This window comes from Cervus elaphus, chromosome 15 (genome assembly GCF_910594005.1).
Source record: "Cervus elaphus chromosome 15, mCerEla1.1, whole genome shotgun sequence".
Taxonomy (NCBI): Eukaryota; Metazoa; Chordata; class Mammalia; order Artiodactyla; family Cervidae; genus Cervus; species Cervus elaphus.
The window spans coordinates 26514027-26536928 of NC_057829.1; the positions used below are offsets into that span (position 1 = coordinate 26514027).

Sequence of the window (22902 nt, forward strand, 5' to 3'; positions counted from 1 at the left end):
TGGTTATCATTTACTGAAACCTAACTATGTGCTATAATTAACACCCATTTCACAGATGAGGAAGCTGAGGTGCAAAGCTAGGATTTCAATCAGGGCTGTTTGACTGTAAAGGCAGGGCTCTCTGCCCACCTTGCTCAGCCCGGCTCTGGACTAGGACACAGATCAGTCACTGAACTTGGGGGCAGGTGACTAGACTCCAAAATGTATAGATTCAAAGGGTGGAAGAATACTGGGGGCATCAAGACCATTAGGAGAGAAAGGAGACCCTCTCGGGGCAGGGGGTGGGGTGGGGTGTTCACTATCTCCAATCCAAATGCAGTGGACATCCCATCGGCCCGGTGGCTCTGGAAACAAGTAAGGGGGGCCGTTAAGTAAAGCGGAGCGGAGGAGCCTAGGAAAGTAAGGGCCGTCACTCCGGGGGAGCCAAGGAGGCTGAGGGGACACTCGCCCCGGGCGCCCGGAGCCCCAGCTCTGGCTCCGCGTGGCACTTCCGATCCGCGCCCTGTGCCCCGCCCACGGGCGCTCTGCGCCCCCTGCTCCGACCCGCGCCCGGCCCCGCCCCGCCAGTGTGCCCACCCCCGGCCCGCCCCGTAGTCCCCTCGCCTGGCTCCCGGAGCGTCCCGGAGCGTCGAGGCGCTGGCGGACCGACCCGCCGGCAGTTGGCACTGGGGACGCTGGCGCGTCGGTTGCTCCGCTCTCCTGCCGGCAGCCTCGGGCGCCCGGAGCCAGCGGTCCAGGCGGCGGCGCCGCGCAGGGGGCCGGGATCGGGCGGCAGGAGGCTGCGAGGCGGCAGTCGGCGGCGGCGGAGAAGGCGGAGGCCGGCCGGAGCCCCTATCGCGCCCCAGCCTCGCTCGCAGCCCAGAGCTTGGGGCTCGGCGCCCGCCCGGCCCACAGCCACATGGCTCCTCTCTGCGCACGGCTGTCCTGCCTGTTGCTCTTGCAGTGTGCGCTCTGCGCCGCCGCGGGCAGCGGGACTCCAGGTGCGTGCGGGTGGGGTGCGCGGGGGAGCACCGGTTCGGTATGCACGCGGGTCGGGGTGGCCCGAGGGTGCCCGAGGTGCCCCGCAGCGTTGAAGTGGGTGGGAGGCTGTGCGCACACTCTGGCTGTGCTCTCTTTTCTTCCCCCAGTGCCGCCGAAGCTGTCGGGGATTTCTCTCCTTTTCTGGTGCGAGACTCCGAAGAGACCCCAGGAGAGGATTGGGGGATAGAAGCCTTTTCTGAGGGGCCGTGTATCTGTCTCTTTGTCTCAGCGTTTCTTTCTCACTCTCCTCTCTCTCCTCTTTCACTGCCTTCTCTGTCTCTAGCTTGTATGCATGTGTGTACAGATAAGTGCGTGTAGGTGTGTGTCAAGCAGTTGCCCCGCACCCCAGTGAACACCAGACACTCACACTCCTGCACAAACACACACATATCTCTCTCCCCCGGTATTGTCACCCTGTGCCTTGCAGACACTCTCTCAAGGATACCAGACGCACTCCACCATCACCCGTGCAGTATGGGGTGCCCTTCTGGTGTCTCTGAGCATGGGGAGGGGGCTCTGGTCTTTCCCCCACAGAGTGCCTGCTTGTCTGAGCTCTGTTCATGTAGGAAACAGGATCCCTCTGGCTGAAGTCTTGAGGGTCTTCTGCTGGGCTGGGTAGAACCAGAGGAGAGTTCGTTGTCCCCCACCCCTCATAACTGCCTTGGGCATGAGGGATTTTCAGGACACATTATTTTCTAGGTTTTTATCAGTGCCATGAAGGGGGCTGGGAGGCAAGAGATAGAGCCGTGTGGAAATGAAAATTCCTCCCAAGCTCCTATCCATGAATCACTCGGCCTGGAAGCCAGGGAGCTGTCATTCCTGCCCGGCCTGGCTGGGCTTAGCGAGAGCTGTGTAAGAACGGGCCGCTGGCACGTAGCCTGGAGCATGGGGCCATGACCTCACACTTAATTCAGTCCGAGTGGGCAGGTCACCCGTGCGTCTCCTTTTATTTTTGAAGATCTATATTTACCCAGCTTGGGGCTGGGCCATGTAGAAATTTCGGCAGCCACTGTGCTGCTTAAAAAAGTTTCCTTTCTAAACTTGGAAAAACATACAACCTGTATTCCTTCCCTTCCCTCTCCAGCTCCTCTTTTCTCCTTGATGCGTGCCCAGGATGCCCTGAGTTTCTAGGTGTGTTTGTTTTGCCAGCTGTGTTCCAGGAGCTCATCGAGGAGGGCCCTACCCCAGGCTGGGCTGGTGACTTCAGTTCCCTGGGGAGTTTGGGCGCATCCGGCCACCCCTCTCTTTGCCCAGGGGCTTTCGGGGAATTTCCTTTGTAGTGCCCAAAGTTGGAAGGTTTGTTGCTAGAGTGACAGGATTCTGTTTGGCATCATTTATTTTCCTCTGCTAAGTGTAACAAAGACCTGGGGATTATTGCAAGCAACTTGTGTCTGGCAATTTATGAACTTGAACATTGATCATCTGAGTGCAGAGATCCAAGAGCTGAGGAAGCACTGGGAGAGAAATGGATGAATTTGGGCTAAAGGGGTCCCTCCAAAGTGACAGTCAAGGTTGCAGATCCTTTCCTGTCCCCATGGGGTTTCCAGCTTTGCAACCCTATGGGCTGTGCCTGCCAGGCTCCTCTGTCCATGGGATTTTTCAGGCAAGAATACTGGAGTTGGTAGCCATTCCCTTCTCCAGGGGATCTTCCTGACCGAGGGACTGAACCTGCATCTCCTGTGTCTTCTGCATTGCAGGCTGATTCTTTACTGCCAAGCCATCCGGTAACTCTTTCTTTATTTCCAACAGAGCTGCGCTTCTCAAGAAAACTCAGTGACTATGGTGTGACAGTGCCCTGCAGCACAGATTCTCAGGGACGCTTCCTCTCCCATGTGGTGTCCGGACCAGCGGCAGCCTCTGCAGGGAGTATAAAGGGGGACAGGCGGCCCTCCCCACCGTCACACTCCAGTCACCTGCGGGTGGCTCGAAGCCCACTGCGCCCTGAGGGAGTGACCCTGCAGCCTGGCAGGATGGGACGCTCCTCCCTCTACTTCAATGTCACTGTGTTCGGGGAGGAACTGCACTTACACCTGCGGCCCAACCGGCGGCTGGTTGTGCCTGGAGCCGCAGTGGAGTGGCAGGAGGATTTTCAGGAGCTGTTCCGGCAGCCCTTGCAGAGAGAGTGTGTCTACACCGGGGGTGTCACGGGCATGCCAGGGGCAGCTGTCGCCATCAGCAACTGTGATGGATTGGTAAGGGACAAGCCTCTCATCAAGCTGCACCCCCTCATCCTCTCCCTCACTTCCCACTGTCCCCTCCTCCACCCATGAGCCAGACCAATGTGGTTTTCTCCTTGGCTCCCATGTGTTTGGGATTCCTGTGGGCATGGCCTGAAGTCTGGGCCAAGCTGGGGGCTGCGCTGCTTTTCAGAGAGAACCCCACATACCCCACTGGCCACCAGGTTCACACTCTGTCGACTTTAAAGTGGCCAAGATAGGATTGTACCTTATCCTGTTGATCCCCCACCATCTACTGACACACTGGGACCACAGCTTACCTGTCAGGGATCTGAGTACAGATGCATGCAGATGTGAGGCAGGTGGGTTTTGTTGGGGTTGGGTCCTGGCTGCGCCACTCATGAGCCACCATGCTCTGGATATGTTACTTGCCCTCTGGTGGTCCTTTCCCTTACACGTGGAGCAGTGTTTAATCTGCACATATTTACTGTGCGTGCTCCTGTGTCCAGCCTGGTGGATATGGCACTGCCTAAGACAGACATGGCCCCTGCCCTCTGGGACCTGAAGTGCTGGTGATGACAATATGACTGACCTCACCAGGCAGCATGGCCAGTGGTTGGCACCTGCTTGGCACATGGTCAAGGCTGTCGGTATCAGCTGCTGTTACTATCTTTACTACTCTGTCCTTTCTCGCGCCCCACTGTCTCTGGCCCCGAAGCCAGCCTGCTCTCCCGTGGCTCTCTGCTCTGAGTTCCCTCTCTTAGGACTCCATCCTCCCAGGCAAGGGAACCTCCTGCTAGTTGGTTCCATGTTGCAAACCAGAAAACCACAGGTGGCTTCTGTCCTCCTCACACTCAACTCCTGCTGGATCCCATTTCCCTCGCTGCTCTGTCTGATGTGTGTCAGGCCCTCGTGAGCCTCCATTGCAGCCCCAGGGCCTGGATGGGTGCTGTTTTCATGGTCTCTGCTTTACCAGGCACAGGCTGATGTGTCCAGGAAAGGACCTGCTCGCCCCTCTGCCTTTCAGCTTTAAGAAAGGGATGAATCAGATGGTGCAATTGTAATGGGGGTTCTTTCCTCACTGGCAGGGCTGGGAGCACTTCTTATCATTTTCCCATTCTTAAGAAGTGTCTTCCTGCTCAATGTCATGGCTCCTTTGTCTAGATCAGTGTTTCTCAATCTTTTTATTCATTATCATCCTCCGGAGGAGCCTTTTAGATATGTTTCCTCTAATTGCTCCCCGATGAAACCCTAATACCATAACTATATTGAATATGTCTTTAAACTCTCTGTATATCTATGCTTTATGTATGAAATGAGTGAATTTTTTTGCTTCCCAAAGAATCAATTTTTTCCCATTGGAGACACCAGAGCCCCCACTGAAAGGCATGGTCTAGGCAGTGGTTGTTTCTTAGAGTGGAGTGTATACCAGAATCACCTGGAATGTGAGGGTTCTGTGGAGCAGACTTGGAGGAACCCAGACAGGAAGGCCAGCTGGAGGAGGCTGAGACCTTGTCCTGCTGCCAGGGTGAGGCTTGGCTGCCAGCCCACCCTGGCTCAGCAGTCCAGGGACTCTCCTCAGCAGGAGCCCTCAGTCGGCCTTGGCTAGCACTGTGCTGTGGCCACCGGTTTTGGTTGAAAAGCCAGAGTGACATGGGAAGTCACCCAGAGATGCAGTGTCTTTACAGACAAAAGCAGCAGTGCACGTCGGTGGCTTGGGCTGAATGACAAGGTTACCTGAAGTCATCAGTCACATGGGTTGTAAGCTGTTCGGTGACAGAGGTGGTCTCCTTAACCACCTTGATTAATGTCTGTGGGCATCTAAACAAAGGCATGAGTGGTGATCATTGCTAGTAATAGATAGCTACTCACCCTCTTTGCACTCTGGAAACCTTGTCATTGAACCAGCTCAGCCACTGTTGACAAGTGGTCAGTGGATGCTGACATTGATGACTTGTGGCCTCTGAGTAAACGTTCTCATTGGCTGTGTGACCGGGGCAGGCCACTCCCCATCTCTGGGCTTATTCTTTTCATTTGTCCAAAGAGGGGCTGCCCTCGCTGCTTGCTGGCAGATGGAAATCAATTCTGCGTGACATTTGCAGAAGTTGGGTCCTCTGCCAGAGGCTGTCCACAGGTAGGCTTCTGGAAGCCTGTTCCACAGTAGAACCGAGGCTCTGGGAGTGGCTTGCCTGGTCCCCTCTCCTGTGGTGGGAGGAAGGAGTGGACGTCATGGGCTGGGCCACTGCTTGTCCCTGATAGCCCTCAGCTGTCCCCAGAGAACAGTCCCTATGTCCAGCTCTCGGGAATCTCCCCTCCCGGTTCCCTGACAGGGATCATGGTCCAGCACAGAGGCCCCCCTGCCCAGGCGGGAATTTCCTCACTTCCAGTCCCTTCCAGAAAACTGCCCTGTGTCCCATGAGATCAGATGCTATTCGCCCTCACCCAGCTGAGCCACCTTGGGGTTCAGAGGCCACAGTGCAGTCCTTCTGATGATCAGATTTAACTCTGAATCTTTATGCGCCCTCTGGATTTTAACCCCATCTCCTTCCATATCTTAAATACTAAATACAGTCATTCATTCCAGAAAAATATGTAATGAGAGTTGGCCACAGGCAGGGTCCACAGGGAGACTGAAGAAAGTGCAAGTGACACAAAGAAGAACAGTGACAGTCACAAGTCATAGCCGTAGCCCAGGCGCAGCACACATATTGTCGTGTGCATTCATTAAGCTTATCTGTTACGTAGGTGGGAAAACTGAGTCATGGGGAGGAGACATGGAGATAATACAGATAGCTTCTATTGGCACAGGGTTTCATAGTTTGTAAAACGTTCAGTTGTACGAGTTGTGTATGCATATAGTGTTGTTGCCCTGCCTTGCAGAGTTAGGTCCCTGCCCTTAGGGAACTTGGGGTACCCCACAAATAGCATCAACTTTAACTTTTTGGTTTTCCATAACATAATGGGGATGGATACTTGGCAAGTAGGAGTGACTATTATTGTTGTCTTAGCAAAGATGATATTTGAACTGGGCCTTGAAGAATGGCTAGAAGTTTGTTAGGGCCAGTGGGTAAGGAGGGCGTTCTGGGCAGAGGAAAGAGCTTGCCAGTGAGGGAGCAGCATGCTGGTGGGGCCAGGGAAGGGATCCTAGAAGACACACTGGGCAGGTGGGCCTTGCTCTGACCTTGAAGGAAGCACAGACTGGGAGAGGGGCCCAGGGCAGCGATGTGGCCATCTGTCATCTGAGAAGAGTCTGGGCCACGTGTTGGGAGACATGACTGTGTGATCCCAGGCAAGCTACCATCCTCTGGGCCTCCCTTGCTCCTGGGTGAGTCCTGGAGCCTGGACTGGATAAGCTCAGAGTCCTTCCACCTCTGGCACTGGTACTTTGTGGCACAGGCAGGCCTTGCTGGAGAAGCTTGAAGCAAGGCTGCTGTAAGTCTGTAGTTGACTGCCCCTTCCTGGCGGGGCCTGGGACCTGTTTTTACCAGGTCTGGGCAGGGCAGCAGGTGCAGAGATGAAGGACATTAGTCCTGAGCTTGGCCCTCATGGCTGGGCAGACCTTCCAGTTGTAAATGTTCTGAACAAACCCTCCTTTGTGTGGACAGACTTGCAGCCGTTTGGACTTGAGCTGTTCTGGTGAGAAGTGCTGTCTAAATGGGTGACTTGATCCTCATTTCCAGCTGGAATCTGCAGTGGGAGGCAGTGACCGTGACCTCTTCCATTTCTCCTATCATCCCAGAGTCACTCACCATGGGCACCAGGACAGGCATAGGTGGGTTCTGTGCACTGGGGTTAAATTCATACCTGAAACTGAGGAGCAGGCACTTTATCTTACTTCCTTCTGGCTCTGCTGGGAGACCTGGCGTGTCAGAGTCAGAAGGGGGTCAGAGGAGGAACCCAAGAATGAGGAAGCTAGGATCCCTGCCCTGGATGAACCTGGAGGGTAATGGGACTCAGACATAAAAGCAGACAGATTGCAATCTTTTGTGAGGCAGCAGGGGTAAGACCTATTTGTTTTCATTAGGTCATCAAGGAAGACTCCTAGAGGAGGTGGCATTGGCTCTAGACTGTTCAGACATTATAAACACAAAAGAAAGTGTCAGGCCCTTGGTCAGCAAGAGAGAACTGCTGATCCAGGGCAGCCTTGAGGATGTGTAGGGGAAGGGAATAAGGGATGTGGGGAGGCCCAGTCATAGCTGTAGAGGGTCTCCTCTGGGGTGGGGGGCAACTGTCAGACACTGGGGTCCCAGATTGGGAGTGGGCTCAGGCAGTGGCAGCAACGTGCTGGACCACTCTGGAGGGCCTCCCTTGGGGAGCCTGAGCAATCAAAGCGACAGTCCCCTCAATGCTTCTGTGACCCTAAACCTCAGGGTCTGTAGGCAGGGAGGGCCTGGGTCGTCTCAGGACCCCTGGCTGGGAGCAGGTGCAGACCCTCTGCTAGCAACTGTGCCTCTGAAGTCCTGGGAAGCGCGTGAAAGCCTGGGGTGGGGGCCTCTTTGTGAGTCCTGGAGGGATTGTGGGTTGCAGGAATGGGGTCAGCAGAGTGGGGCCCCTGTGAACCATCTGGAACCCAGACAGCCAGCCTCCTGAAGGCCTCTTTCCCCACTCCTGTCTCTGCCTCCTGGGCTTGAGCCTTGCCACCTCTGCACTGGGTGATGGGGGCCGGAATGCCTCATGTCCTGCCTTTGCCCTCAGTGCCCCTGTGAGTCACGGGCCTGGCGCGGAAGCAGCCGCACGTGTGAGATTTGTCACCATCTGGTTCTGCTTTCCACCCTCTGTAGAACGTGCATTTTTAACGGGTTACAGAGGAGACAGACCCCTGGCAGGCAGGGTGGGGAGAGGGCAGGGGAGGCCTGTGCCGGCTCTGCTTCCTGCCCCTGCCTAATGTGCAAGTCCCAGCAGCATTCTGAGCCTCAGTCCTTTTGTCTTTAAAATGCAATCACAGTGCCTGGTGGAGGGAGTGTGTATTGGGGATTGACAGTTTAAATGGTCCAGAATTTCTTAATCAGGTGATGAGATGTCCTAAACTTGATTGTGGTCATGGTTGCACAACTTTATGCAGATACTAAAAACTATCACATTCTGTACTTTAAGTGTGTGAATTGTACGGTACATGAATTATGGTTCAACAAAGCTGTTACCAATAGTATTTGGCCTATAGAAAGCCCTGTAACAGACATTTTTAGTCATTAGGAGGAAAAAATGATTTTTAGTCTTTAGGGTGGCAGAAATTGTGGGGTTGTTCTACTCTAGTGCAGATTAGCTGCGTGACCTTAAATAAATGTCTAAATCTCTCTGTGCTTGGGATTCCTCATCTGTAAGGAGGCAAGGAGAATAGTCATCTATAGGTGTTCAGAGGATTAAATTAGATAACTAAAAAAGCGAAGAGTCTGATATATGTGCAGCCTTAAAATATGGGTATTGTTAATAGTAACATTTATTGTTTTTATAGTAATTAGAATAATTACAGTTATCACTAATGGAGAGAAATAACTGTAAATATTGTTAAAGGCCCTTGTACTGCGACGGTATGTAGATTATCACTGCTCTCTGATGTGAGCCCTAGGCTACCTCTGGTTCCCAGGTTGGCCAAGCCCGGCCTGCCCTCTGCTACGGCAACTTTCTCTGCAGAATGAGTCAAACGGTGCTTGTTCAGTGCATGGGAGTATATAACGACTGGTCTGTAATACCAGTCGTATCTGGATAGATCCGACTTTTAGTCGGATCTGAAAGTATCTGGACAGATACTTTCCAGGGCAGGCAGATACTGAGAGGTGCCAAGTGGAGCATTCTCTTAACAATCCGTGGGCCCCTTCCCCCAGCCAGGTTCTTGACCAGGCTCTGCTGATGCAGGGTTGGAACTCACACCACTCTCCGTGTACTCCAGAACCCACCATTTAAAGAGAAGACAAATGTGCACAGTGGACAGCATGAAACAAGTTCTGCATAAGGTACTTGGTAGGTGGCCTGCGGGTGAGTAGTAAAGAGAGGTACTCAGGGAAGGCGTCTTTACCAACTGAGCTGAGACCTGGGTTCGATCCCTGGGTCGGGAAGATCCCCTAGAGAAAGAAATGGCAAACCACTCCAGTGTTCTTGCCAGGGAAATCCCATGGACAGAGGAGCCTCATAAGCTGCAGTCCATAGTCGCAGAGTCGGGCACGACTGAGTGACTAACTCAATTCAGGGAAGGCTTCACAGTGGAGAGTACTTTTGGGCTGAGTATAAAAGCATAAAGGCCTTCCCTGGTGGCTCAGATGGTAAAGCATCTGTCTACAATGTGGGAGACCTGGGTTCAATCCCTGGGTCAGGAAGATTCCCTGGAGAAGGAAATGGCAACCCACTCCAGTACTCTTGCCTAGAAAATCCCACAGACGGAGGAGCCTGGTGTCCATGGGGTCGCAAAGCATCAATAAGAGCTTTTAAAGCCAAGAGGTAGGAATTGTAGGCATTCATAGGGAGGGAAATCCTGTGTCTTCATAGGATTCAGGAAATGGCAAGTCTTCTCAGCTCTCCATGGAAGAGGGGAGTGATGAAAATGTGGTTTAGAGAAGCCGTGCCTCACTGTGGAGCTTAGCCTTGCCCCTGTGCCCATAGGGAGCCATGGGAGGTTTGTAAGCAGGAGTCATATTTGTATTTTGGGAAGATGATAATCTTTCCAGCTGCATCACAGCACAATGCCATTGTAGCAGATTTGCCTGGGGCTCATCAGTGTCTTTGTGCCAATATCCATCCTTGCCCTGGGTTTGCTCCTTGCTGGTTAGGGGTTAAGTGAGCTTTCCTGACAGCTCCTTGGGAAGCCCCTGGCCCTGCCTTGCTGTCTGTGCCTGTCCTGGGATGTGGAGTATGAGGCTTGGAGTTTCAGAGAAGCCCTCATCCAACTGTCCAGCATGCCTGTCCCCGTACATCTTGACCTGCGGGCTGCCTATCTCTACACGTCTGTGCCAACAGCCATGGGAGGGGCAGAGGATATCCGGCCCCACACTGGTGCAGAGACTGTCCCCTTGCCCCATGTGCCTCTCCAGCCTTGGTGGTGGCGCCTGCCCTGCAGACCCCCAACCCTTCCTGGCCGGGTTGGTGTGCTGTCACCTCACTCTGCAGACCCTGCCTTTGCTCATTCTGTTCACACCTCCCACTGCCTTCCCCTTCCCTCTGCTTGAGGCGTCTGCCATCTTGGCCACCCGGTTCCCAGAAGTCAGGAACTGTCTGATTTCTCTGCATGCTGAGCACAGGGCTGGGCTCATGATACAAGGGAGGTCATGCTTCAGGAGCAGGGCTTAACACAATAAAGAGAAGAGGGCCAAGTGCTAGGGGAGAGGTGGGGCTGCGGCAAACTCCTGTTTGAAGGGAGTGCCAGTCTGGTATCACATTTGAGTATTTTAAGGGGAAATCAGAAATAGAGATCTTTAAGCAAAGTATTCTATATTTTAAGACAGGGTGTGGGCCCTGTATAGCGATATGGCAGGTTTTTTTTTTGGCCAGTGTGCTGTACATGCAGGGGATGAGAGCATGACCCCTGCAACCAGACTGCCTTGGTTGAAATCCCAGCCTTACCTCTTCCCTGCTTTGTGGCCTTTGGCAACTGCTGAGCCTCTCTATGCCTCCATTTCCTCATCTGTAAAGTGAGGATAATATTAGTCACTCTATAAGAGTTGTCATGTGTGCAAAGAGCTCTTTTTGCCTAGTACCTGATAGGCTTCAGCCCTTGCTATTGAATGATGTGGATTTATTGGTTGAGTCTGCCAGTCTGAGGGATTAGGTATGGGAAAGAAGAGGAGAGGAAGTCAAGAGCACCCCAGTTTTCTATGTGACACCCCTAGAGGGGTCTCTGGGCCTTCAGCTGGGAAGGCAGAGCCTGTTGCACCCAGCCTCACCCAGGCCTGTTCATTTTTCCTCAGGCTGCAGCTTCCTCCTTGCCCCAGTTTGCATTCTTCCCCTGGAATATTCCCATCAGTCTCCTGAAGGCCAGGGTCTGAGCCTAGTGACCTGTGTGTCTCTACGACCCCAGCACCTGCCACACGGTAGACCTTCAGTGGATGCCGTGTGAGCCGACGGATGGGGAGAGGGAACACGGATGTCTTGCTTTCAGAAGCAGCATAAAGTTCGTGTTGGCATCTTCTCACCCCCACCAGAGAGGGAGGAACAGCGTGCTTGGGCTCAGGGACAGAAGGAATTGTGTAGCCATCTTTGCAGTCGTTCTCCCATACAGACCCTAGGCAGGTGGCTTGATCTCTCTGAGCCTCAGTTTCCGTATCTGTAAAGTGGCTGTCCCTACCTTGTAGTTTTGTTGATTAGAAATCAGGCACTTAAAAGTGGTGCCACAGTGCCCAGAACAGTAAGTGGTAGCATTTGCCACTATTATTGTGGATCTCTTGGGATAAATACAAAAACTGTGGCAGGTTCCACAGTGGGTTTTTTCCCAGACCCCTGGATGCTCATTCTAGTGCTCTTGCTTCCCAGAAGGCCAGTGGGCCCTCCGTCTGAGTGGCCCAGGGTCTGGGTCCTGGGTGGTTTTCTACTCCTCAAGGCATCTGATCTTGTAGTCTCACCTTTCTAGTCTCCCCACGGCTGTGCCTTGCTGTCTGCCCTGGGTTGATAATGTACGTAGGATATGGAGTAGAAGCCAGACATCAGCTCACTACCACTCCTTCCGAGCAGAGCTGGCCTCCCATTCCAGGTAGGGTTGGTCTGGGGGCTGGTTTTATTTTTCTTCCCTGGCATCTTCAGGTTGGCTGGAGGGAGGGTGGCTTCTGGGTTGCTCTGTGGGCTGGTGAGTGTGATGGGGGCTGCGCTTGCTTTCCATCTGCCTTCCAGCCTCAGTGTGGTCCAGGCCCAGGGGTGGGCTTTTGGTGAGGACTCGGGGAATTTCCGCATTCCCTGGACCCTGCAGTGGAAAGTTCCCAAACCATCTGCCAGGCCTGGCCTTCTATCTTCAGCGTGCAGGCCTTCCCCTGCCTCTAAAGCCTTAGAAACAACAAGAACAACAACAAGAGGAAGAACAGCAGTAATATTTGTAGACTGCCTCATCTCTGGCAGCTCCAAGGAGCTCCCTATCAGCATAAAAAACCCTCATGTTATGAACACCTCCAGCTCAGCTTCATTGCCAGAGTTCACCCTAATTTTGGCCTGAGTGTAGGCAGCTATAACTGGAAGAGACTTTGGGGGCCTCTCGGTCCCCTCCTCACTTTCCAGACAAGGAAACTGAGGCTCAGGGAATGGAGACTCCCCCAGGGTCACACAGTGGTTACCATCAGGGCCATTGGGGTTCAGGCCCTTGAGTCCCAGTCAAGTGCTCCCCACCCACCCCTCCACGATCCCGCATAGCCTCTCCTGAGTTAGTAAACAGGAATTGCTCCTCAAGGTCATAAACCCTGTAAGGCCAGGACTCGGTGGCCATGACAACGACTTCAGAACACAGATGCTTAAGGGACTGGTCCATCAATTGCCCCATGGGGGGCGTCCTGGGAGTCCTTGTGCCCGGGTTCTGATTGGGGGTGTTTGTAAGGCTCCCACTGTAAATGTGAGTGGCTCTGCTTCTTCAAGTCATTGTCCTGAAGACTGGGAAGCCCCTTAAGAGAAAAAAAATGCCAGCCTCCCTGTTAGCAGGATTTTAAGCTCAAATGAAACCTCCTGGTGCTTGTCAGCTCCAAGTGGCCATTGCCACTGTTTATCCGTTTTCATAATTTTGGAGGGCAGTGGGCTGCTGTTCTGCACACACTGCTTGTCATGGAACATGAAAACCCTGCGGTCTCCTTTTCTTCTGCTTTCCATAACGTGGCGGAGAGGTCAGTAGAACAGGCCCTTTTAGAGAAACGTCTGAAGGTAGGAGTGTTTGCTAGGGCACGGTCATTCTGAATGCAAACCTTATTCCCAACGGGTTACTTAAAGCCCTTTGTCAGTTTTTGCTTTTAAGCCAGCCAAATATTTGTACCTTTGATCTGTCCAGAAGACACTTGTACCCCCAGGCTGCCCCGCCCCGCAGCAGAGGTTCATTTCCGTCCCTTGAGGTTGGCAGGAACCTACACTCTGAATTAGCTCCTCCAGTCCAAAGAAACCTCATTGAGCCCTTGATGTTTCATCACCTCATAATTCACAGTCCCGAGGCTGTCCCCTGAGCCACAGCCACATTTTGTGAGAGAGATCTCTCATTAAGGGCCCAAGAGGGTTCATTTTGGAAACTTGGATTCAAGGATGTCTGCTGAAGGTGATTTTGTTCTGAAGTTGGTCCTGTGTTGTGGATCATTATTTGTCCCCACTGTGGAGAAGCTAACATCTAGAAGAGGGACAGACAGACTTATCTGGGAGGGATAGAGCATCTGCCAGGAACCACTGGAGGGGGCAGTGATGGGTACATTTGAGCTGGGCTGGAAGGGATCCTCAGAGCTGTCTGCAGGGCATGAAACCAGCATGGACAAGCATGGCTCCCGGTATAAAACAGGCCCTGTTTGGCTTCAGCGGGGCTGGGGGTGGGGGGGGGGATTTTGTCACTAATAATCCCCAAAGGGAAACAAACAGGGCTTGACAAGAATAACAAGTGGTGGGGTGGTCCAAGGGTGATGGCAGTGCCCTCCCTAATGGCCCTCCTCACTTCCATCCATGCCCCTGGCCATCTCTTTACCATCAGCAGCCAGAGCAGTCTTGTGGGAGCCAAGTCCTCCCCATGACACTCTTCCCGGAGAAGCCAAGCAGGCCCTGGGCGGCCTCCCTCCTTCCAGGCTGCCTGTGACACCCCTGCCATCCCTCCACGGCCCCCTCCACTCTCCTCCCTCCCCAGATGCTGCATGCACCCACCCCTCATCTCACCCCTTGCTTGTCCTCTGGGGTCCCCTCTTGGTGACATCTTCCCTGACTCCCTTATTTAAAATTTCAACCTCCAGTTCTCTCCTCTGCTTCCTGTTTCTCCACTGGTGTGCAATGTTCTTATGGACCGCCTGTCTCACCTCTGGTGAAGGTCGGCCCCAGGTTAGGAGGGATTTTTGGCTGTGTCCCCTGCACATCTGGAATGGGGTCTGCTCAGCCATCATCTAAGGAATGAATGAGTAGTATTATAGACAGAGGTTTAGGAGAAGTAAACTGCAGAGATGTAAGTGAACATGTAGAGTGAGTGGGGAACCTGGTGAGTGGCCTGAGTGACTGGGACGTGGACATTTGAGCTGCTAGTAATAGGGGTTAACACAAACAAGCTCTGGGGAAGTGTCAGAGTTCTATAAGATTTGGAAAACATGCTAATGGTGCTAGGCCCTGGGCAGGGTTAAAGATAACAATGGGCCTCATTTGATGGTACTTTCTAGCTAATGTGGCTTTTTGCACTTGTCCCCTCTGTAGAGGAAGGCTGCTGCTGCTGCTAAGTCACTTCAGTCGTGTCCGACTCTGTGCGACCCCATAGACGGCAGCGCACCAGGCTCCCCCTTCCCTGGGATTCTCCAGGCAAGAACACTGGAGTGGGTTGCCATTTCCTTCTCCAGTGCTTGAAAGTGAAAAGTGAAAGTGACTTCGCTCAGTTGTATTGGACTCTTAGCAGCCCCATGGACTGCAGCCCACCAGGCTCCTCCATCCATGGGATTTTCCAGGCAAGAGTACTAGGGTGGGTTGCCATTACCTTCTCCGGTAGAGGAAGGCAGTGATGCCTAAATGTTGTCAGGAGCCTGTCAGGAGTTCAGGCATCTAGGTCCACTCATCTTTCCATTCTCCTGTGCTCATGTGCCTTCTGTAGGGCTCTCTGGAGTAGGCTGATTAGGGTGGATCAGAGGGCAGCCCTGGCTGGGACAAGTGACCTGCTGGGGCCCAGCCCTCAGCTGCAGCCACACCTTTTCCTGGCGCCACCCCGCCATCCTCTGGCTTGCCTCTGAGCTGTAGGGTTCAGGCCTTGATGCGGGGAACCATTCCCCAGCTCAGGGCCTGGCAGCCACACTGCCTCCTGGCATTTGAGGGCTGGTTCCTGTCTTCTCGTCTTGAAGCCCCCACTGCTGCCAGGACTTTGGGCCAACCAGGGGTCCAGGCAGAGCTCCCAGCCCAAGCTTGGTGGGCCATCCATGGTGGTGATAGAAGGGTAAGCCTCAGAGCCACGTGGCTCCTGGGCACAGGGAATGGAAACTGGTGGCGGCTGCCAGCCTGGCAAGGTCTGCCCTGGACTCTGGCTGGGCTCCAGGGTGGGGGTTTGCCGCACAAGGGGACTCTCTGAGCACCTGCAGGTGAGGCCCTGCCCTGTCTCTGGGCCAGGACCCCTGCTGCTGGGAGGAGGGGTATCATAAAAAGCGAATGCCCTCAGTTTTAAGCACATTTGCCAAGCTGGAAAAAGTTGCAAGAAGATCTAAGCAACTCTGTTCTCCATGGGGCCAGAGGACAGAATCACTCACTGCTTTCAGCAGCAGCAGCATCATAGAAAAGATACCGTTTAATAACAATTGTCCTCAATGTCTGCACCGTGGGCTCCTAGCTGGGGGGGTTGTGACATCACTGGCTGGCCACTGGCCACACCAGTAGGTCACAGATTCCCTCCCTGCTTCCCAGACGTTCTCAGCTCAGGGCAGTTTTAGCAACTCACTCTTCACTCACAGTAGAGTGGCACCTTGAGGGGAGAGGGTGGTGAGGTTCTGAGACAGAACCTAAGGCGTAGATCACATTTGGTCCAGGTGATCCTTGGCCATGCTCAGCCCAGGGAGATGCTCGCGGTGTAACAGGTATGCAGTCACCCAGCCTATCCCGACTCCCCTTCCCCGCATCCTGTTCGGTCAGGGTGTGGACTCATTGTCTTGTGTCCCCTCTCTTTCTTGCCCATTTCCTGTATCATGGCAAAATAATTCTGGTCGAACACTGCCTGCTGCTACTGCTCTCTTTGTGAAACATGGATGATCACTTAAACATCTATTTCGTACCATTACACCATTTGGAAGCTTCTAGAATTGAGGCCAGGGGTTCCGAGCCCTGGCTGCACATTAGAATCACCTGTGCAGCTTTGAGACCCTACTGATGCTTGCTCCCCCAACCCCACCACAGATGTAATTCATTTGTCTGGGCTGTGGCCTGGGCATCAGGCGTTCTGCAGATTCCACAGGTGATACTAATGGGCATCAAGGGGTAAGACCCGTTGCAGTAGCATTCTGGCAAAGTCTGCTTTGTGTTTGATGGAAAAGCTGAGGAATCAGGAGAGCCAGGCTGAAGAAGGAAGGGAAGGGAAAGGCTGCCTTGCCTGCCATTAGGTTGGGCCTCAGGAGGGGACATTTTCCTCTCATTATGTCATTCCCTTCAGTTTCAGGAGTAGAAACTGAGGCTTGGAAAGCATCACCCAGCAGCTTGAGTTGGAGCAAACTCCGGGAGATAGTTAAGGACAGGGAAGCCTGGTGTGCTGCAGTCCGTGGGGTTGCAGAGAGTCAGACATGACTTAGCGACAGAACAACAGCAACCCAGCTGGGAAGGGTGCTGGCTGGGTCCCGGCCACAGTGTCTCACTGCCAAGTGTAGCTGCTACGTCCTTTACAAGGAGGTTGGGTGATAGAAGATAGGGGTGACATTGGGTTTATTTCCTTTTAAACTTTGTTTTAAAATCATTGTTATGTAATTTTTACTTGCTCATTGTAGCAGGCAAGCATTCTGTGCAGAATCAGCTTTCCTGTTTAGATAGGGGAATCAGAAAAGTTAGAAGACACCTAAACATTTATAGAGAAGGAAATTGCCTACAACTGCACACTTGGGTGGTGCATTTCCATTAACCTTTTGTCTGCCTGTGTTCCTTTTAAAAAATTTTTGTTGGGAGTATAGTTGCTTTACAGTGTCTTGTTAGTTTCTGCTGTATTGCAGAGTGAATCTGTTATACTATCCATATATCCACTCTTTCTTAGATTTCCTTCCCATTTAGATCACCGCAGAGCATTGGGTCCCCTGTGCTGTGCAGTCGGTCCTCGTTATCTATTTTATATCATATAAATAATTATCTATTTTATACATAGTAGTGTATGTTCCCAATCTCCCAGTCCATCCCACCCTCTACTCCCCACCTTGGTAACCATAAGTTTGCTCTCTGCGTCTGTGACTCTCTTTGTCTGCCCATGTTCTTTCTCACATTTACAGTTCCTGTGAACCAGCCTCTCCTTAGTGACGACTTTTTCCTTAAGGATGCTTAACCATTGGTATTTTCTCTCAGGGATTTCTTCCTGTGTACAGACAGGGGATCTGAGCAGGTCAAAGCCAGGTTGCAATGGAGCCAGGACTTAGGGGCGAACCATCCGTAGTTCCAGAATGTTGCTCCCTTCATGAGCCACTGGTACTCCCAGGCCCACTTTGAATCATAGTCGTGCTAATCATGGCAGCAAACTCTTAACACTTACACAGACTCGCTGCTGGCTCGGACTGTTCTAGATTCTCCATGTGTGTTTCTCCAAGCAACTCATAAGATCAGTACCCTGATAGTCCTGAAGCACAGGGATGTTTAGTAACTTGTCCAGGACTCCATGGTTTGAGCCATGGCAGGCCCCAGGGGTCCTGGCTCTAGGGTCTCCGCATTGACCCAGCACACCCACCACATTGCTTCCCCTCGAGAAGGATCTTTGCTGCTAATGGACTGGGCCCACCACAGCTTCCCTAGCCTTTCACCCGGCAGCTCGCATGGTATGGGGCCTGCAGAGGTCGTGACCCTGGGAGTGGGCCGAGCCCGCAAGCGCTCCTCCCAGATAACTGCCTCCAGCTGGTGGAGGCTGTCTGCTTCCTGTGTCTCTTCCGAGCCTCCGGCGGTTCTGGGAGCTCTGATGCCGCCCATGTGGGGTGTGTGTTGCCCTTTGGGGCCAAGCCTGGCGGCTCCCGGCTCCATCCTCCGAGGGTGCCTTCCTCCGGCCTGTCCCCAGGGCTGCAGCTCGGCGTGAACCAGCTTTCAGACTCGCCTTGGCTTGGGCTGAGGCCTTGGCAGCCCAGCGTCCAGCGGAGCTCCTGTGGCTTGGGGCTTCACATCAGGATTGAATTATGTGGAACCTCAGCGTCCGCAGGCTTTCATCCTGGCTGTGCTGAGTCACGCTTCCGTGGTAGCAGGCAGTCCGTATGCCTCCTGCATGAGTCGGCTGAGGGCATGTGTGTTGTGTCTCCGTGTGTTGTCCCTTTCTGTGCCCCGGGGGCTGCGTGTCCCTTGTTTCCATGTCTATATGTCCTTTCCCTGCCTGTCTCGTATCTCTCTGTGTATACCAGCCTTATTAATGGCTTTATTGAGATACAATCTACATACCATGCAAATCACTTAATGTGTACAGTTCAGTGGATTTTTTTATTAAAGGCACAGAGCCGTGTAATTATCGTATATGTGTGCTCAGTCTTGTCTGACTCTTTGTGAGTAATTATTACCCATGTATTATTACCATGTTCAATTTTAGAACATTTTCACTATCTCAAAAAGAAGCTCTGTCTTTTATCAGCACCCGCCACCCCAAATTCGTTACCTCAGCCCCTGGCAGCGACTAATCTATTTTCTGTCTCTATAGATTTCCCTGTTTTATACTTTTACATGAATGGAATTGTATAATATGTGACTTTTTGTGACTGACTTCTTTCACTTAGCATAATGTTTTCAAGATTCATCCATGTTGTAGAATTTTTCAGCATTTCTTTTTTATGGCTGAATAACATTCCATTGTACGGATACATCACATTTTGCTTATCCATTCATCTGCTGATGGGTATTTGGGTTGTTTCCATGTCTTGGCTGCAGTGGACATTTGTGTAAAGGTTTTTGTAGACTTATGTTTTCATTTCTCTTGAGTTTATACTGAGTAGAATTGCTGGCTCGTGTGGAAACTCTGTTTAATATCTTGTGAACTGTCAGACTGTTTTCCAAAGCGGCTGCATCATCTTATACTCTCAGCAACAATGTATGGGGGTTAGAATTTCTCCACATCCCTGTCAACACTTGTTGGTGTCTGACTTTTTGATTCTAGCCATCCTTGTGGGTGTGTAGTATCTCACGGTGGTTATGATGTGCATTTCCATAATGACTAATGATGCTGAGCATCTTTTCATGTGCTTAATGGCTGTTTGTATATCTTCCTTAGAGAAATGCTCAGATTCTTTCCCCATTTTTCTTTCTTTTTTTTTTGCTTTTTGTTTTTAAAATTTACTTATTTATTAATTTATTTATTTGACTGTGCTGGGTCTTATTTGCAGCAAGCAGGATCTCAGTTGTGGCTTATGGGATTGAACCTGGGCCCCCTGCATTGGGAGCATGGCATCTTAGCCACTGGACCACCAGGAAAGTCTCTCTATCCCCATGTTTAAGTTGGGCTGTCTTTTTATTATTCAGCAGTAAGTGTTCTTTATATATGTTAGATATGTCACTCATAAGGAGAGCTGAGGCTGATTTCTTATGCTTTTGTACCCCCACCATCAAGCCCAGCATGCAGTAGATGCTTCATGAAAACGAGGACCTACTGAGGGAGGAAAGGATGGCTTCAGGGTATAGGGGTTTGTGGGTAGGGCTGCCCCCCCAACACTTGTCGTGAATCAGAGACAACAGCCCAGGATGACCTCTCAGAGGGACTGGTCCCTGCAGGCTATGTTGGATGCATCTTTCATCCAACTGACTTAACAAAACCATGAGGGAGGTTGGAAGACTTGCAAAAACCTAATCCTTGGGTCCACTCATCCCCTCAATTTTTGACTTGAGCAGCTAGGGAAAAGGGTGTCATTTGCTGAGATGGGGAAGGCAAGGGGAGGAATAGGTCTGCTTTAAAGGTTGAGGTGCCCAGCGGAAGCCCAGGGTCTCTATCAGGGAAGCTGTTGGACATTCCTCCGTGGAATTCTGGGAGGGGTCAGGGCTGAGGATGTAATTTGGGAGATCTGAAAATACATGGTATGTAAAGCCATGGGATCAGGGGAAGTCCCCAGGGAGCATGTGTGTGGCTGGAGGAGCTGAGAGAGACCAGGACAAAGAAATGATGTCTGGCTCTGAACACGTGAGGTCTCAGGTGACTATGACGAGGGCAGTTTCCTGGAAGTAGTGGTTCTAGAAGCCCCTGTGGGGTGGATAGAGGAGAGGTACAAGGCACAGAAGTGGAGGCAGTGAGAAGTGTGCACAGCTGTGCTGTGGAGGGAAAAAGAGACCCTGGCAACAGCTGGGCAGAGCTGGGAGGGAATTTCACAGAGATCAAGTGCATTCATGTGTCAGCAAAATGATCCAGGAGAGAGGGAGGACCTGGGTGCTGTAAAGAGGGATGCTAATTGCAGGAGTTAAGTCTTGAGGAGGTGAGATGGGGATGGTCCTAAGTTCAGTGTATGGTGGGAGGAAAGGGAGGGCACAGCTATGGGAGTTCATGCTGCGATGGGAGAGCGTGCTTGATGGTGCCTGTTTTCTCCTTGAAAACAGGAGAGGGTGGGGGTGGGGACGGTGTTAGACGTCCAAGCCCAAGGGAAAGTGAGAACACCAGGGTAACTGGGCAGTGCTGCGGATTCCCCAGTGAGCATCATGTTCACCTGAGAGCTCTGGCCACTGATTTCAAGTGAGACCCATGGGCACCATGTGCATTTCCTCTGTCAGTGTGCAGACATGGAGTGGGTGGAGACTTGGCTTGAATCAGGACAGAGGCTTCTCTGGGAGAGCAGGATGGAGGGAAGGGCAGGAGAGAGTTATGAGTGTTTGCAGAACTACTATGTATCATGATGGAGAAGTCCAAGGTTATAAGAAGGGAGGTAAGGACTTGGAGGGGAGATTGACAGTGGTGGAATGGTGGGGTCATGTGTTGGAGGTCTTAATGAAGTTTAATGGTAGCTGGAGCCAGCATGTTGGAGTTATCGAGGGAGAGAAGGAGATACCCACAGTCAAAGTTTCTGAGGTTGTAGCAGGTGATGTGGTCTGCCAGCAGGAGCCTGGCTGGCAGTGACCGGGGATAGAAGCAAGTGGCTCTATTGGGGGAGAACCTGGTGGAGGCCACTTATGATTCTCATGCCACTCCTAGTTGTGTATGTCACCCCAGCCTTCACTTGCTGGGTTATCTTTTGTCTCCTCCAGTGGTATAGTTTCAGGTTAAATTTGCTGGAAGCCTAGAACCTAAGACAGCAGAGCTGGCAGTAAAAGCCTCATGATGGAATTTCCAGAACAAGTTCAAGCCTGAGAACACACTCTCCTTGGGAGGTGGCAGGATGCTTGGGTTGGGGGTGGCCTGCACTGCTTGATTCCCTTCTGGGCAGGCCCCACAGAGACTGGCTTTGAAAGGAGAAGGAAAGGGAGACTGGCCCACTACTCCATCTTGAAATGGGTCCTCCTTCTGGGCATTTGACACAAGTTAGCCAATCTGAGGGTGCAGCAAGGGACCTCAGGATTCCCTTTTCCCAGAGGACCTGCAGCGTCCTCTCAGAGCCAAGTCACTGGCTCTGCCTGGACCCAAGCTGACCCTTGCTCACTGTCTCTGCACCTGACTCAGCACAGATGGACCCTTGCCCTTGTCCAAGGCATCCCTTGGGGATCTCTTTTTGTGGCCTCCCTGGAGATCTGTCTGTTAGCTCATTGTACCCTCCCCTCCCAGTTTACATGCAAGTATGTGCAATTTTAGAATAAACATGTTATTCTAACATGTACGTACTAATTTCAAAATAATGTGACTTCAGTTATGTGCTAAAATATTTGGGACCTCACCTTGATGACAGATAGCTGCTGGTAACTCATTTATGACCCGCAGAAGTCACCTACCCAAGCATCACCTGTCTCCTTCAGGTGACCTGGAATTACACTTTGGACTTGGGTTTTTTCCTGAGGGGAAACCGGACTGGAAAACCACAGTTAACATGACCTGAAGGCCTCTGGATGAAGATTGCAGTAGCAGGTGTCACCTTTGCAACCAAAAACAATGTCACAGCCATATTAGAAAATTCAAACCGGCCCCTCCATCGGCCACGCACCTTTCAGGAAAGGGCCCTCAGAAGCAGCCGTGTTAAAGGGTCCAGACCAGGGCAGAGGGGGGCCAGGCCTGCCCACTGGTGGGTTTCTATTTGGAGAAATTACCTGAGGGCCTGTACAATGTGTGGCCCAATTGGATAGAATCAGCTATTTGTTGTTGTTGTTTTTATCGCATGAAGTCTTTCCAGTATATATTTCCTGCTTACTGTTTCCAGAAGAATAAATTATGGGTGAAAACAGATACGGCTGACATTTATTTTCCATTCTACCAGGATTTATTTTCTCCCCCTTTCTTGATTTCTTATACAGAAATTTGATTTGATTTTAGTGTCTTAAAATTAGCTACCACTTTTCAGAAGTATAAACATCTTATAAATTGAGAGACAGGAGTAATTTGGAGAGGAGGGGGAGAGCCGGAAAGCTCCTGTTGCCAGTCTGTCTGCCCTGAGTGGTGCCTGGTTTCCTGGCCAGGGCGGTGCTGAAGGGGAGCATGGGCCAAACCTCTCCTGGTGCAGACAGGGAAACCGAGGGTCTTGGGAAGGGACCAGCCCAGGCTGCCTCCTGATCTGGTGGCTGGGCCTGCCTTCCCATCCCTTCTCCAGCAGGAGGGTCTTAGACACTAAGAGAGAGCCCAGACCTGGATTGGAATTGCCTGTCAAGACCTGGGCGTGACGCCCAAAATACATGAAGATGATCACTAGGGAGGTCTGCCTTCAGTGCCAGGCAGTGTAACTGCCTTCAGTTACAAAGATGTTTGAAGCTTATTTTCCAGGCTGCATGTCAGGGCCTTGGGTCTTCTCCCTAAACAGTTAACTGTGGTGGGAAAATAGGGGTTCTTCTAGCT

General features: G+C 52.1%; 1 protein-coding gene across 6 annotated transcripts in view; it reads left to right on the top strand.

Moving 5' to 3' along the window:
• Positions 1 to 605: 605 nt before the first annotated feature.
• Positions 606 to 22902, top strand: part of ADAMTS14 (ADAM metallopeptidase with thrombospondin type 1 motif 14) — a 92436-nt gene continuing 70139 nt past the window's right edge. For 2 of the 6 annotated variants that reach the window (XM_043926584.1, XM_043926589.1), the window contains exons 1-2: positions 607 to 980; positions 2770 to 3212. In XM_043926584.1, coding sequence (XP_043782519.1) covers positions 899 to 980; positions 2770 to 3212 — 525 coding nt within the window. In that variant the 5' untranslated portion in view covers positions 607 to 898. Of the gene's footprint in view, positions 981 to 2769; positions 3213 to 22902 lie in introns of all 6 variants that reach the window. The other 4 variants (XM_043926585.1, XM_043926586.1, XM_043926588.1 and 1 more) reach the window with 3 other exon arrangements.